At 47.4% G+C, this 17541-nt stretch overlaps 1 protein-coding gene across 1 annotated transcript in view; it reads right to left on the reverse strand.

Annotated features, from left to right (window-relative positions):
* anxa6 (annexin A6) overlaps positions 1-17541 on the reverse strand; it is a 96155-nt gene that overhangs the window by 51463 nt on the left and 27151 nt on the right. The window contains 8 exon segments of the mRNA XM_072264631.1: positions 2687-2782; positions 4252-4345; positions 5242-5298; positions 7211-7290; positions 8572-8662; positions 11334-11360; positions 11362-11448; positions 15384-15478. Of these exon segments, the coding sequence (XP_072120732.1) occupies positions 2687-2782; positions 4252-4345; positions 5242-5298; positions 7211-7290; positions 8572-8662; positions 11334-11360; positions 11362-11448; positions 15384-15478 (627 nt within the window).

The following is a 17541-nucleotide window of genomic DNA, read 5'->3' on the forward strand; positions in this document are numbered from 1 at the left end:
ACCCCTATCACTGCACTGGAAACACTTTAAACCACTGCTTATAATGCTGTTTACACTGTAAATACATGCTGGTAATTAGGTATTTGTGCGTACTTTATTCCATAGCCATACTTTAACTTCTAACTTTACTTTTATAAGATTTCTTTATTCTTTATAATTGCTGAATATTTTCTTGTTACGTGTCACAGCAACTCAAACTCTAATACGTGTAAATGCATGTGGTGAATAAAGCTGATCAATTCCTTCTTGTTGAAATTGTGAGTATTTTATGAGTATTAATGTTTTTCTTGTGACTGCTGTTTATCCAATGCTGCTACAATTCAAAATTACAATCAGAATCAGGTTTATTATCACCGGTATTTGTCGTCAAATTGTTAACATGGCAGCAGCAGTTCAATGCAGTACATGTGATTACTATAGAACGGATAAATAAATAAATCCATCAAATACAGTAAGTATATATATGTATATTGATAGATTAAAAATAGCACAAAAACAGAAATAATATCTAGTGTCTACAAGATAATATTCACACCCACCCCTTGAAAGTTTTCATGGTCTGTCTTACAACATTGAATCACAGTGGATTTAATTTGACTTTTTGACACTGATCAACAGAAAAAGACTCTTTTGTGTCAATGTGAAAACAGATCTCTACAAAGTGATCTAAATGAATTACAATTATAAAACACAAAATAATTGTTTATGTAAATATTCATCCCCTTTAATATGACACACCAAATCATCACTGGTGCAGCTAATTGGTTTTAGAAGTCACATAATTAGTTAAATGGAGATCACTGTGTGCAATCAAAGTGTCTGAATTGATTGTAGTAAAAATACCCCTGTACCTGGAAGGTCCAACTGCTGGTGAGTCAGTATCCTGGCAAAAACTAAACAATGAAGACAAAAGAACTCTCCAAGCAACTCCACCAAAAGGTTATTGAAAAGCACAAGGCAGGAGACGGATGAAGAAAAATTCCCAAGTCACTGGATTTTCCCTGGAGTACAGTTAAGTCAATCACTAAGAACTGGAAAGAATATGGCACAGCTGTAAATCTGCCCAGAGCAGGCCATCCTCAAAAACTGAGTGACCGTGCAAGAAGGGGACTAGTGAGGGAGGCTACCGAGAGACCTATGACAACTCTGGAAGAGTTACAAGCTTCAGTGGTTGTGATGTAAGAGACTGCGTATACAACACCTGTTACCCAGGTGCTTCATCAGTCACAAATTTATGGGACAGTGGCAAAGAGAAAGCAACTGTTGAAAAAAAACTCAGCTAGAAGGCACGTGAGAGACTCTGAAGTCAGCTGGAAGAAGGTTCTATGGTCTGATGAAACGAAAATTGGACTTTTTGGCCGTCAGACTAAACGCTATGTTTGGTGTAAGCCAAACACTGCACATCATCAAAAACACACCATCCCTACCGTGAAGCATGGTGGTGGCTGTATCATGCTGTGGGGATGCTTCACTGCAGCAGGCCCTGGAAGGCTTGTGAAGGTAGAGGGTAAAATGAATGCAGCAAAATACAAGGAAATCCCAGAGGAAAACCTGATTCAGTCTGCAAGAGAACTGTGACTTGGGAGAAGGTTTGTTTTGTTTTCCATCAAGGCAATGATCACAAGCATAAAGCCAAAGCTACACAGGAACAACTTAAAAGTAACAAAGTTAATGTCCTGGAGTGGCCAAGTCAGAGTCCAGACCTCAATCCAATTGAGAATTTGTGGCTGGACTTGAAAAGGGCTGTTCACTCACAATCCCCATGCAATCTGACAGAGCTTGAACAGTTTTGTAAAGAAAAATGGGGAAAAATTGCAGTGTCCAGATATGCAAAGCTGATAGAGACCTATGCACACAGACTCAAGGCAATAATTGCTGCTAAAGGTGCATCTACAATATACTGACCAATCAATTAGTTTATGTTTTATATTTGTAATTAATCTAGATCACTTTGTGGAGATCTGCTTTCACTTTGGCATGGAAGAGTCTTTTTCTGTTGATCAGTGGTTAAAAAGCCAAATTAAATTCACTGTGACTAAATGTTGTAAAACAATAAAACATGAAAATTTCCAGGGGGATGAATACTTTTATAGGCACTGTATATTTTTTTAAAAAGTGAGGTAGTGTTCATGGGTTCAATGTCCATTCAGGAATCGAATGGCAGAGGGGAAGAAGCTGTTCCTGAATCGCTGAGTGTGTGCCTTCAGGCTTCTGTACCTCCTCCCTGATGGTAACAATGAGAAGAGGGCATGCCCTGGGTGATGGGGGTCTTTAGTAATGGATGTTCCCTTTCTGAGACACCTCCTTGAAGATGTCTTGGATACTACGGAGGCTAATACCAAGATGGAGCTGACTAATTTTACAACTTTCTGTAGCTTTCAGTCCTGTGCAGCAACCCTTCCTCTATACCAGACAGTGATGCAGCCTGTCAGAATGCTGTCCAAGGTACATCTATAAAAGTTTGAGTGTTTTAGTTGACAAACGAAATCTCTTCAATCTCCAAATGAAATATAGCAGCTGTCTTGCCTTCGTTATAGGTGCATCAATATGTTGGGACCAGGTTAGATTCTCAGAGATCTTGTCACCCAAGTAAGTTTCTCCTTGCACCTATGTACCTATGGACTTGTGCAGATGGCAATCGACTTGACTTTGACTTCCTGCCAACCAACAGCAAGTGTTTCCTTACCCACTGTCAACATCAGCTTCTGAAAGTCTCCCGAAAGCTCATCCCGCAGGCTGTCTTCAATCTCCTTCCCGGCGATATTCTGATACTCATCAAACACTGGAAAAGAACATTTTTTTTTGAGATACAGTATAGTAACAGGCCCTTAAGGCCCACACCACCAAATGTCACCCATGTGAGCAATTAATCTGCACATATTTGTAAAGTGTGGTGCGTGGCCAAGTGGTTAAGGCATTGGACTAGCGATCTGAATGGTTGTGAGTTCGAGCCCCAGCCAAGACAGCGTGTTGTGTCCTTGAGCAAGGCACTTAACCACACATTGCTCCAGTCCACCCAGCTGAAAATGGGTACCAGCAAAAATGCTTGGGGTTAACCTTGCGATAGACTAGTGTCCTATCCGCTGGGGGGGGGGGGGGTCTCAAACTCTCAGTCGCTTCACACCACGGAAACCGGCATAAGCACCGGCCTGATGAGCCTATAAGGCTCGGGACGGACTTTAACTTAACTATTTGTAAAGTAGGAAGAAACCAGAGCACCCAGAGGAAACCCAGGTGGTCACGAGGAGAAATTACAGACAATGGCAGGAATTGAACCCAGACTGCTGATGCAGTATAGTGTTATGCTAACCACACATCACTACATAGCTTCAATAGCTTTTTATTGCTGATTTCCAGCAGCTGCATTATTTTGTGTTTCAATTATTACAGAAATTAAACCCAGGTGACAAAATAGCTCCCCACTCTAGTGCAGATTTAGAGATTTAGGAAGAGAGTACAGCAACTGGCCACTACACTAACAACTAACACGCCACCCAGAGGGATGGTTAGCATTGCACAGGGAAACACTCACATCCTGACAAGGTCGATTGATTGCTCCTTCTGATTGTATCAGGGGACTGGTAACCTGACCAGACAATTGTCATAGAGTCAAAGGCCCTTCGGCCCGACTCAGCCATGATGCCATCTAAGTTAGGCCCATTTGCCTGCATTTGGACCACAGCCCTCCAAGCCTTTCCTATTCATGTACCTGTCTACATCTAAGAAAGGACACACTGGCATTCGAGAGGGCCCAGAGGAGGTGATCCCAGGAGTGAAAGGGTTAAAATATGAAGAGTCTTTGATGTGTCTGGGCCAATACTCAATGAACTTAGTTTAGGAGAATGGGGGGGGGGGGTGAAATCTCATAGAAACATACCAAATATTGAAAGGCCTATATTGAGTGCATGTGGAGGGGATGTTTCCTATAACAGGTGAGTCCAGGACCAGAGGGCACAGCCTCAGAATACAAGGATGTCCCTTTAGAACAGAGATGAGGGGGAATTTCTTTAGCCAGACAGTGGTGAATCTGTGGAGGCCAAGTCATTGGAGATATTTAAACCAGATTGATAACATCTTGATTAATAAGGGGGTCCAAAGTTATGGGGCAAAGACAGGAGAATGGGGTTGAGAGGGATAATACATCAGCCACGATGGAATGGCGGGGTGAGCTTGATCAGCTGAAAGGCCTAATTCTATTCCTACGTCTTACGGAGGAGCTGCTGGCAGTTTGATGTTGCGGTTGAGCCATACCTAACCGAAGGTGGCAGAAACTACGGCTTCCCAGGATGGTGATAAATGTGCTCTCTTCCGTTCCCCACTGGAGCTCCCCGGCTTCGTACAGCTCCTGCGTGATTCAAAACACAGCCATGAGCATCAGGAAGACACTTGCCCCATTAACCCTGTCACTTCCGGAGACAATCTACAATTCTCAACACCTACTGTGAGCTGGTAACATCATTCAAGACCCATCCCATCCCGGACACTGTCCGTTCAATCTCCTGCCGTCTGGTAGGAGATACAGAAACATCTCAGCCAAGACAGTAAGATTGGGAAATAACTTCTTCCCAGTTGTGCAGCTGAATAATGCTACACCCTGGCTTTCAGTTGGCCTTTGAATGTTATGGACCATGAAAGTCACTTGTTGCATGTAACGAAGCCATACCACATGCATTGTAAATATTTGTTTTGCACGGACCGGAGCAGCACTGCAATCTGGTTATCAAGAGATTCAGTTTTTGTTCAGACCAAACATCAGAATGAGGAAGAAAGGTGATCTAAGTGACTTTGATCGTGGAATGATTGTTGGTGCCAGGCAGGGATTTCAGAAACTGTTGATCTTCAGGGATTTTCACACACAGTCTCTAGAGTTTACAGGAAGTGGTGTGAAAAACAAAATTAAAATCCATTGAGCAGTGGTTCTGTGGGGGGAATGCCTCGTTAATGAGAAAGGTCAGAGGAGAATGGCCAGACTGGTTCAAACTGACAGGACAGTGTCAGTAACTCAAATAACCACACGTTACAACAGTAGTGTGCAGAAGAGCATCTCTGAATGGACAACACGTTGAATTTTGAAGGGGATGGGCTACAGCAGCAGAAGACCACAAACATACACAGGTACGGGAGGTTTGTAATAAAGTGGCCTCTGATTGTATATGGTGAACAAAGCTGATCCTTGAACCTTATCATTGTACACACCTCTATCAAGTCACCGAGTCTGGGTTTGACCTGCTGCCGACCTACCTTGGCGTCCTGAGCCACAAGGTCCTCACTCACAACATCATCCTCCTCTCTGGTTCCCTGGGAGGCACAAGGAGCAGAAAGAACAAAAGATTAATTTCTCACCCTGCTACAACTGTCACTGGATTAATATAGGAAGAGTTTGAAGGCTCTGGGCCTGTACTCACTGGTGCTTAGAAGAATGAGGGAGTTCTCATTGGGAGGGGAGGGAGGGAACATAGACTCACACCATGAGAGGCCTGCGTCGGGCATTTTCATGCCTTACAAGGCGCAGGTTGGAAGTCTGTGTGGGGCACCACTCCTCACACAGACTAGAGCAATGTGTGATTAAGTGCCTTGCTCAAGGGCACAAACACGCTGCCACAGCTGAGGCTGGAACTAGCGACCTTCAGATCACTAGATGAACACCTTAACCACTTGGCCACGTGCCCAACACCAATTCTCATTGAGAACTATCAAATACTGAGAGACCTGGATACAGTGAACATGGAGAGGATACTTCCAGTAGTGGGTGGAAGGGGGAGGTGAATCTGTGGAATTCATTGCCACAGATGGCTGTGGAGACCAAGTCATTGGATATATTTAAAATGGAGGTTGATAGGTTCTTGATTAGTCAGGGCATCAAAGGTTACGGGGAGAAGGCAGGAGAATTTGCTTTAGAGTAGGGATTCCCAACCTTCTTTAAGCCCTAGACCCCTACCGTTAACTAAGGGGCCCGTGTGGACCCCAGGTTGAGAGAGATAATAAATCAGCCATGATGGAATGACAGAGCAGACTGGCCTAATTCTGCTCCTATGTCTTACGATCTGGAGACCTGAACTGCTCACCCTACAACACGCGTTGAATCTCATTGCAGCATCTGCGGTAATTGCCATGGTAGTGTAGCAGTTAGCCTGCGCTGACTGCTCGGGGCATTCCAGAGTGTCATTCAGTTCCTGCGCTATTCTGCAAGTCCCCCCCGTGGAATGCATGGGTTTTCCCCGGGTGCTCTGGTTTGCTCCCATAGTGCAAAGACGTCCCGGGTAGGTTAATGGGTCAATGTAACTTGACCCGTGATTAGGTTAGGGTTGGTTCCTTAAGGTTGGTATAGACCGGGGTGGTAATGTAGACAGGCTCCCACTACCTATTAAATGCTCCCAAAGGCATGCGCCTCAAACAGCCTCGGACAACCAAGTCCAGCTCCTGGCCTTTGCTCGTGGCTGAGCTACTAGGCCTATTAGAGGTGATTCTACTGACAGGAGAAGGGGCAAAGGCAGGTTACTAGTGCCTTAAAACTCGTTGATTCAGGCAGATCAGTCTCCCCAGTCCTGGTTGGCAGCTCATATGTATCTGTTATTCTGCCTAGCTCCATTGCCCTGTACTCGGACCAGAGCTGTCCACACCCCTCCCATCCATGTACCTAACCAAACGTCTCTTTAATTTGAAAGCAAACTCACATCCAACACTTCCGAAGGCAGTTCGTTCCACACTTGCACCGCCCTCATGTTGCCCTGAAACCTTTCACCCTTAACCCATGACCTCTGGTTCCAGTCTCACCCAACCTCCGCGGAAAAAGCCTGCTTGCATTTACCCTATCGATACTCCTCATAATTTTGTATATCTCCATCAAATCTCCACTCGGTTTTCTACATTGCAAGGAATAAAGTCCTATCCTATTTGATTTTTCCCGATGACTCCCTCTCCTCCAACATCTCAAGACCCGGCAACATCTTTGTAAATTTTCTCTGCACTCCTTCAATCTTCCTTGTAAACTGTGGAGAAGGGGCTAGGATAATACTTGTTCACTCGAGAGGTGACCATCCTACCATGAATTTACCTCATTGTACCAAAATGGGTAAGAGTTAGCAACACAACGTCAGTGTGACCTCATACACTGGCAAGTTAGGTTCCATCCTCACTCCTCCTGCACAAATTCACGGAGGATGGGATGGGGTGATGTCTTTCTACACAGTTCCATTGGCAGAACACGTACCTGCAGCAGCACCACCAACATCTTCTTAAAGTGTCCAGATGTGTCTCCAACAACATCAGTTTCCAGATCAGATTCATACACTGTACAGGAGAAAGGATACAATGCTGTCAGAGGCAATGGAGGGTGGCCTCCCACCCTCCTCCTGGCTCCCAGACTCCACCACTCCAAATCCTCTCCTGCCTCTCCCACCACCTCCCCACCTCTCTCTCCCCCACACACTCACCTCTCTCTCCCCCACACACTCACATCCCTCTCCCTCACAGCCCACCACCTCTCTCCTCCACACACCTCCCCAACTCCCCACCTCCCTCTCCCCCTCACACCCACCACCTCCCTCTCCCCCATACACCCACCACTTCCCTCTCCCCCACACCCACCTCCCTCTCCCCCACACCCACCACCTCCCTCTCCCCCCACACTCACCACCACCTCCCTCTCCCCCACACCCACCACCTCCCTCTCCTCCACACCCACCCTCCCTCTCCCCCACACCCACCACCTCCCTCTCCCCCACAGCCCACCACCTCCCTCTCCCCCTCACACCCACATCCCTCTCCTCCACACCCACCACCTCCCTCTCCCCCTCACACCCACCACATCCCTCTCCCCCACACCCACCACCTCCCTCTCCCCCACACTCACCACCACCTCCCTCTCCCCCACACCCACACCCACCACCTCCCTCTCCCCCACACTCACCACCTCCCTCTCCCCCACACTCACCACCCTCCCTCTCCCCCACACCCACCACCTCCTTCTCCCCCACACCCACCACTTCCCTCTCCCCCACACCCACCACCTCCCTCTCCCCCTCACACTCACCACCTCCCTCTCCCCCTCACACTCACCACATCCCTCTCCCCCACACCCACCACCTCCCTCTCCCCCTCACACCCACATCCCTCTCCTCCACACCCACCACCTCCCTCTCCCCCTCACACCCACCACATCCCTCTCCCCCACACCCACCACCTCCCTCTCCCCCACACTCACCACCACCTCCCTCTCCCCCCACACCCACCACCTCCCTCTCCCCCACACTCACCACCTCCTCCCTCTCCCCCACACTCACCACCTCCTCCCTCTCCCCCACACTCACCACCTCCCTCTCCTCCACACCCACCACATCCGTCTCCCCCTCACACTCACCACCTCCCTCTCCCCCTCACACTCACCCCCTCCCTCTCCCCCCCCACACTCACCCCCTCCCTCTCCCCCCCCCACCTCCCCCTCCCCCTGCCCTTGCCGATCACGGGTTTGTCCTTTGGGTCAGTTGGCACAAGGTGGTGATGAGCAGGCAGTGACAACCTGGGTCAGTGGTATCCCAATCACCAGCAGTCCCACAGCTTAGGTCACCTCACCTTCCTTGTAGGCACTGGTCAACGCATGAATCTGTTTGTTGTTCCTGGATGCAAGAACTTCAATCACACACTTCTCATCCGTTCCCAGACCCTACCAAGGGAGAGAGAAATGAGGCATCTAAAATGAGGACAGGATGGTAGCATAGTAGTTAGCACAGTGTTTTATAGTGCCAGTAATCAGCGTTTGATCCTGCCACTGTCCGAAAGGAGTTTCTACATTCTCCCTGAGACCCTGTGGGTTTCCTCCGGATGCTCCGGTTTCCTCACCCAGTCCAAAGACGTACGAGTTGGGGTTGTGGCACGCTACGTAGGCACCAGAAGTATAGTGACATTTGCAGGCTGTTCTCAACACATCCTCAGACTTCGTAGATCATTAACGCAGAGCACATTTTACTGTAGGTTTTCATATACATGGCAAATAAAGCTGATCTTTATCAAGGCGTAGGAACAGAATTGGGCCATTTGACCCATCAGGACTGCTCTGCTATTTCATCATATCCGATCCAGTTCCCTATCAATCCCATTCTCCTGCCTCTCCCTGTAACTTCTGACACCCTGACTCATCAACCTCTGCCTTAAATACACCCAATGACTTGGCCTCTACAGCCGCCTGTGGCGATGAATTCCAGATTCACCAGCCTCTGGCTAAAGAAATTCCTCCTCATCTCTGTTCCAATGAACATCCCTCTATTCTGAGTGTGTGCCCTCTGGTATCTTTATCTGTCTTTAGGCAGATTCTTCAAACCACGTCACCTCAGGTTCAATTCTCAAACAATCCCCACCACCTCTGTTTGAGTATCAAACAGATAATCTCAAATTCAAGATTAAGATGAAATTTATTGTCATCTGACTATACCCACAGTGTCTCTAAAAAGTATTCATCCCCCCCCCGCAGAAGTTTTAATGTTTTACAATATGAATCACAGTGGATTTAATTTGGCTTTTTTTGACACTGATCAACAGAAAAAAGACTTTGGTTTTCACCTTTGACACAAATCTCTACAAAGTGATCTAAATTAATTATAAATATAAAACACAAAATAATTGATTGCATTAAGTATTCACCCCCTTTAACATGACATACCAAATCATATGCAAGAAATTTCCAGGTCACTGAATATCCCTTGGAGTACATTTAAGTCAACCATCAAGAAATAAAAAGAATATGGCACAGCTGTAAATCTGCCTAGAGCCGGTTGTCCTCAAAAACTGAGTGACCGTGCAAGGGGACCAGTGAGGGACACCACCAGAGACCTGTGACAACTCTGGAGGAGTTACAAGGTTCAGTGGCTGAGGTGGGAGAGTCTGTGCATACAATAAATGTTACCTGGGTACTTCACCAGTCTCCCAATGGCAAAGAGAAAGCCACATTCCATCACAGCACATCAAACAAATGTTACCACAAACAAGTTAATAAAATGTTAATATAATTCACAGTGCATGTAGGGCACTTAAGTTGTTCCGAAGCTGATCTGAGGCTATTTGAGAGGGGAACATTGGTGCCAGGATTTGGAGGCGAGGCTGAGGCCAAACTCAAACTGGAAGAACAGCCCCCTGGGTCACTTACAATCTGATTGCACGAACAACGAATTCTCCAACTTCCAGTAATATGCTGCCCCTTTATCCCTTTACTCTCTCCTCCCCAATTCACCCAGATTCACCCATCCCTGCCACATCACCATTTCTTTCCCCTCCACCACCCCCTCATCCCAATGGCCCCCCCCACACTGCTCCTGTCTGCACCCCCCCAACTCCGCTCTTGGTTCCATGATCCACGTTCCTCTCTGATCAGATCCGACCATCTTCACCTCTCACCTCCCAGTCTCAGTCACAATTCCCACTCTCCCCTCCTCCACCTGCCTATCATCCTCCCCACCTGCATCAACCCATCACCTCACAGCCTCTTCCCACTCTCCCCTCCTCCATCTGCCTATCATCCCTCCCCACCTGCATCAACCCATCACCCGCCAGCCACCCACCTTCCCCGTCACCTATCCCTCCGAGCTTCTCACTTCAACTTCATCCCCCCTCCCCCACCTCCCACCTTCCCCCTCACCTGGTCTCACCTATCACCTCCCAGTGTCTCACTTCATCCCCCTCCCCACCCACCCACCTTCCCCCTTACCTGGTCTCACCTATCACCTCCAGTGTCTCACTTCATCCCTCCTCTCTCCCACCCACCTTCCCCCTCACCTGGTCTCACCTATTACCTCCCAGTGTCTCACTTCATCCCCCTCCCCACCCACCCACCTTCCCCCTCACCTGGTCTCACCTATCACCTTCCAGTGTCTCACTTCATCCCCCTCCCCACCCACCCACCTTCCCCCTCACCTAGTCTCACCTATCACCTCCCAGTGTCTCATTCAGCCCCTCTCCCACACACCCACCTTCCCCCTCACCTGGTCTCACTTGTCACCTCTCAGCTTCTCACTTCATCCTCCCTCTTGCACCCACCCACTCACCTCCCCCTCATTTGCCAGCTTGTACTCTTTCCTCTCTCCCCCAGCTTCTATTCCAGCTTCTTCCCCCTCCTGATGAAGGGTCCCGGCACAAAATGTCGACTGTTTATTCATTTCCGTGGATGCTACCTGACCGGCTGAGTTCCTCAGCAGCTAATTATTAATTTCCTCCTAAATAATTGTAGGATTTTTGATGGAAACAGTCAGTGATTCTCAGACAAAAGTTCCTCTGATGAAGGAGCGTTACATTTTACTGGGGCGCGCTGGACTGCAATTGGCAAGCATACACCTGTTTCACTGTACCTGGATGGCATCCCTCAGCTCCTTGGCATTCATATTCGGCTGGTGCCTTCATCAGTCCCACGATGAGCCTCTCAAACTTGCCCGTCAGCTCATACTTCAGATCCTCGATCAGATCCTGTAACAGAAAGATCGTAACACAGAGACACATGTAGTTCAAAACCCTCAACTGTGGCAGGAGTGGCCTTGGCTCCCCCCTCCCTCCCCCCAGTGTTCTTCACAGTAATTTAGTAGAATCAGGCCATTCAGCCCATTGAGTCTGCTCTGTCATCGCATCACATCACAGAACATAGAAGAGTGCAGGTTTCTCAGCACACAATGTTGTAGAACTCCTCCACAATCAATCTAACCCTTCCCTCCCACACAGCCCTCCATATTTCTATCATCCACCTGCCTATATAATTGTTTCTTAAATGCCCCTAATGTATCTGCCTCTGCCTCCACCCCAGAAAGCATGCTCCACACACCTGTCAGTCTGTGTAAAAAAACCTACCTCTGACATCTCCCCTGAACTTTCCTCTAATCATCTTAGAATTATGTCCCCTCGTATTAGTCATTTCCACCCTGGGAAAAGTCCCTGATTGTCCACTCGATCTATGCCTCTTAGCATCTTGTACACGTCTACCCTGTCACCTCCCATCCTCCTTTTCTCCAGAGATAAAAGCTCTAACCCACTCAACCTGTCTTCATAAGAAATGCTCCCTAACCCAAGTAGCATCCGGTAAACCTCCTCTGCACCCCTCTCTAAAGCTTCCACATCCTTCCTATGTTGAAATGGAACACAATATTCCAAGTGTGGTCTAACCAGGGTTTTATAGAGCTGCAACATTACCTCGCTGCTCTTAACTCAATCCCCAGACTAATGAAAGCCAACACACCAATCACCTTCTTAACCACCCTTTCAACTTGTACAGCAGCTCTGGGGAATTTATGGATTTTGATTTCGAGATCTCTCTGTTCCACCACACTGTTAAGAATCCTGCCATTAACCCTGTACTCTGTCGTCAAGTCCGACCTTCCAAAGTGAATCACTTCACACTTTTACAGACTGAACTCCATTTGCCACTCAACACCAGCTCTGCATCCCGTCTACATCCTGCTGTGACCCACGACAACGTTCTGCGCTATCCACGGCAAATTTCGTGTCATCTGCAAATCACTAACCCACCCTTCAACTTCTTCATACAAGTTAATTACAAAAATCACAAAGAGCAAATTTATTTTCAACTCCATTATCACTGAAGAACCCACCCAACTTCCCCTTTAAATACACCCAGTGACTTGGTCTCCACAGCTGTCCATGGCAATTCCACAGATTCACCACCCCCTGGCTAAAGAAATTTCTCCTCATCTCTGTTCTAAATGAATATTCCTCTATTCTAAGGCTGTGCCTCCTGGTCCTAGATGCTCCCACCAGAAGAAACATCCTCTCCACATCCATTCTGTCCATTATTTGGTAGGTTTCAAAGAGACCCCCTTCATCCTTCTGAACTCCAGTGAGTACAACCCCAGAAACATCAAACGCAGCTCATACATTAACCCTTTCATTCCTGGGATAATTCTCATAAAACCCCTCTTGTATCTCTCCAGGGACAGTACAACTTTCATTAGATTGGGACCTAAAATTTCTCACAGTTATTCCAAAAGTAGTCTGACCAATGCCTTATCACGTCATCAACTTCAGTCTTGGAAACTCCAACTGACCCCAATGTTGAAGACTTCCTGGGAGCTGGGGACAAGTTCCAGATGTCTCCGCTAACATCACCATGGCTTAATTCCTTTGTCCTAGATGTCCCTAATAAATTAAGTTAGACTTTCTTTAGTCTTACTTAATCTTTTGGCCCATCTAGATCCTCCCATAATTTCTTTAAATCAGAGGGTGGTGAATCTGTGGAATTCTTGCCAGAGGCCACGTCATTAGGTTTATATAAAGCCGAGGTTGATAAATTCTTGATTAGTCGTGGTGTCAAAGCTCATGGGGGGGGGGAGGGGGGAGGCAGGAGAACAGGGATTAAGTATTGTGAATACTTTTGGATCCATACCTACGAGAGAATGTGCTAGCATCGGGGTGGGGCGGGGGCAGAGGTCCAGAGGAGGTTCACAAGAATGATTCCAGGAATGAGAGTTTGATGGCTCTGGCCTGTACTCACTGGAGTTTAGAAAAATGAGAGTGACCTCATTGAAACTTATCAAATGGTGAAAGGCCTGAGTGGATGTGGAGAGGATGTTTTCGACAGTGGGAGTGTCTAAGACCAGAGAACACAGCCTCAGAATAGAGAGATGTCCATTTAGAAGAGAAATGAGGAGGAATTTCTTCAGCGAGACAGTGGTGAACCTGTGGAAATTCATTGCCAAAGGTGGCTGTGGAGGCCAAGTCATTGGGTATATTTAAAGAGGAGGTTGATGGTCTCGTGATTAGTGAGGATATTAAAGATTACAAGGAGAAGGCAGGAGAATGGGGTTAGAAAACCTAGAAACATAGAAAACCTACAGCACAATACAGGCCCTTCAGCCCACAAAATTGTGCCAAACATGTCCCCTACCTTAGAAATTACTAGACTTACCCACAGCCCTCTATTTTCCTAAGCTCCATGTACCTATCCAAAAGTCTCTTAAAGACCCCATCGTATCCGCCTCCACCACCGTTGCCCGCAGCCATTCCACAGAGTGGTTAAAAAAAACTCTCATCCTCTCATCCTCCGTCGCTCCAGGGAGAAAAGGCCGAGTTCACTCAACCAGTTTTCATAAGGCATGCTCCCCAATCCAGGCATCATCCTTGTAAATCTCCTCGAACCCTTTCTATGGCTTCCACATCCTTCCTGTAGTGAGGCGACCAGAACTGAGCACAGTACTCCAAGTGGGGTCTGACCAGGGTCCTATATAGCTGCAACATTACCTCTCAGCTCCTAAATTCAATTCCATGATTAATGAAGGCCAATACACTGTATGCCTTCTTAACCACAGAGTTAACCTGCCACAGCAGCTTTGAGTGTCCTATGGACTCGGACCCCAAGATCCCTCTGATCCTCCTCACTGCCAGGAGTCTTACCATTAATACTATATTCTGCCACCATATTTGACCTACCAAAATGAACCACCTCACACTTATCTGGGTTGAACTCCATCTGCTCACACTTATCTGGGTTGAGAGACAAAATATATCAAACGCGTTGGTCTGGTGAATGGGCCGAATTCTGCTCCTGTATCTTACTGCCTTAATCATCCCAATGTGGGAAAAGTTGGATAGGCTGGGTATGTCCATGGGATTTAGCAGAGTGTTGGAGATGGTGTATACCCATGGATAGGCTGGGGTATGTCCATGGGACTTAGCAGAGTGTGGGGGAGGGCTGTTTGCCCATGGGATAGGCTGGGCATATACACATGGGACTTAGCAGAGTGTGTGGGGGGGGTGTATGCCCATGGAATTTAGCCAAGTGTGGGGGCAGGGTGGGATTAGATCAGGGGTTCCCAACACGTAGTTCATGGACCCCTCAGTCAATGGTAAGATCCATGGCATAAAAAAGGTTGGGAATCCCGGACTAGATTGATCTTGGAGTAAGTTAAGAACATGATACAAGCAAGGGATGATACCGTACTGTTCTATGGCTATAATTGTGGCTACGGAGTGCTCTATAAAATGGCAATGATACACTGTACCTCGGTGACACCAGCCTGCAGAAATGACGAATACGAGGGTTTTTTTTTTTTAAATCACAGAGGGTGGTGGGTGTGGGGAACGTGCTGCCAGGGGCGCTGGTAGAGGCAGATACATTAGGGACAACTAAGAGACTCCGAGACAGGCTTATGGATGATAGAAAAATGGAGGGCGACATAGGAGATTGATCTGAGCGTAGGTTAAAAGGTCAACACAACATCATGGGCAAGAGGGACTGTACTGTGCTGTAATGGTCTATGACCATCCTGGGAAAAAGGGGCTAACTGTATCCAAGCTTCTGATAACCTACGCTCTTCCATCATCCGAGGGCCTGTACTGTGTGCAATGTTCCACGTCTTTGTGTGAAACATTCTGGAGAAGACAAGGTGATAAGTTACCCTTCCGTAGAGAGTTTTGTAGCTCGTGTAGATCTGCTGCCGCTGTGCATTTGACCTGGAGGTCAGGAGGTCAATGATGGTTTCCTTGTCACTGCCTGTATTCAGAACAGAAAGAATAATTCAGTTACTGCAGCTGAGGAAGCCACTGCTTCTATCCCTGCTCTTCTATCACCCTCAACTCAGCCAATTAGGGGCGGCACCGTAGCATAGTGGTTAGCATAATGCTTTACAGGGCCAGTGACCTGGGTTCAATTCCCACCACTGTCCTTAAGGAATTTGTACGTTCTCCTCATGACTGCATGGGTTTCCTCCGGGTGCTCCAGTTTCCTCCCACATTCCAAAGGCCTACTGGTTCATAGGTTCATGGTCAATTGGTGTAAATGGACGGTGCAGGCTCACTGGCCAGAAGAGTCTGTTAATGTGCTGTATCTCTAAATAAATACATTTTGAACCAGCCTTTGAGACTGCCTAGTTGATCAACCAGAGTTGGCTCATCCACTCCCTTTGTGAGGTTCACCTTGGGCCTGATTCTGCACGGTACCATCTCCAAAACCTCGGTAATAATGTAGAGAAAACACTAAGGTGACTTGTGAGGGCACAAGGGACTTTAGACAGGGGCAGGAGAAGTTCAAAGCTCAAATTAAATTTGCTATCAAAGAACACATATATTACCATGTACTGCCTTGTGATTCATTGTCCTGCAGGCAGTTACAGCAAAATAAAACAGAATTTGGACGGTCGGTAGAGTAGTAGTTAGTATAACTCTATCACAGAGCCAGCAACCCAGGTTTAACTCCTGTCACTGTCTGTAAGGGGTTTGTACACTCTTCTGACCACGTGGCTTTCCTCTGGGTGCTCCGGAATCCTCCCATATTCCAAATACAGTAAGTTACAGCATTCCACGCTGGGGGCGACTTTTCAGGGCTACCCCTAGCACATCCTCGGACTGTGTTGGATGTTGACCCAAACGACGGTATTCACTGGAGGGGTAGAGCACCAACCAAAACAAATACTTTCCCGGAGAGGCGTAGATAACGCTCAGAAACCAGCCTCCCTCCATGGACTCCGTCTACGCTTCTCACTGCCTCGTCAGGGTAATCAAAGACCCCCCCCCCCCCCACCCCCCGGTAATTTTCTTCACTCCCATCGGGCCAAAGGTACAAAAGCCTGAAAGTACATTCCACCAGGCTCAAGAATAGTTTCTACCCCACTCTCATCAGATCCTCGAACAGACACTTAATACAGTAAGATGGACTCTTGACCTCACAATCTACCTCGTTATGACCTTACACCTTACTGTCTGCCTGCACTGTGCTCTCTCTGTAACTGTGACACTCTATTCTGCATTCTGTTATTGTTTTACCTTGTTCTACCTCAATACACTGTAATGATCTGATCTGTGTGAACAGTGTGTAAGACAAGCTATTCAGTGTATCTCAGTACGTGTGACAACAATAAACCATTTCCAATCTAAAAGGGAAAGATTTTCAAAGTGATTGGAGGAGAGCAGGACCACTTGGGTGGAGCTAGTACACATTTGATGGGCCGATGGGCCTATCAGTGCTGTAATCACTCAGTGATTCTGGGACGAGCTCCGTCACGGGCACAGCCCTCCCCACCTTTGAGGGCATCCTCAAGAGGAGGCGATCTTCATGGAAGGCTCTCACCATCTGGAACATCACACAGCCATCGGCGAGGAGGTTCCAGAAGCCCGAAAACACACACTTGACAATTCTCTTTCCTCTCCACCATCAGATTTCTGAATGCTCTAAGAGCCCAACAACACTCCCTCACTGTTCCTCTTTCAGACTATTTACTTATTGTAACTTATAGTCATTTTTATGCCTGTAAAAAGCAGGATTACCACAGCCACAACACCACAAATTTCACAACCTACGTCGGTGATAATAAACCTGAATCTGACCATTTCTTAGGCAGAATGCATCCTCCTTGTGGTCACAAGGGACTGAACATAAAATGTCGACTGCCCATTTCCCTCCTCAGATGCCACCTGACACAGTAAGCTCCTCCAGCAGCCCATTCGATTCCAGCATTCCCGTTCCAACATGGCCTCCTTTACTGCCGCAACAAGGCCACACACAGGTTGGAGGGAAAATACCTCATATTCTGTCTGGGTATTCTCCAGCCTGACAGCATG

Source organism: Mobula birostris, chromosome 7 (assembly GCF_030028105.1).
Source record: "Mobula birostris isolate sMobBir1 chromosome 7, sMobBir1.hap1, whole genome shotgun sequence".
Taxonomy (NCBI): Eukaryota; Metazoa; Chordata; class Chondrichthyes; order Myliobatiformes; family Myliobatidae; genus Mobula; species Mobula birostris.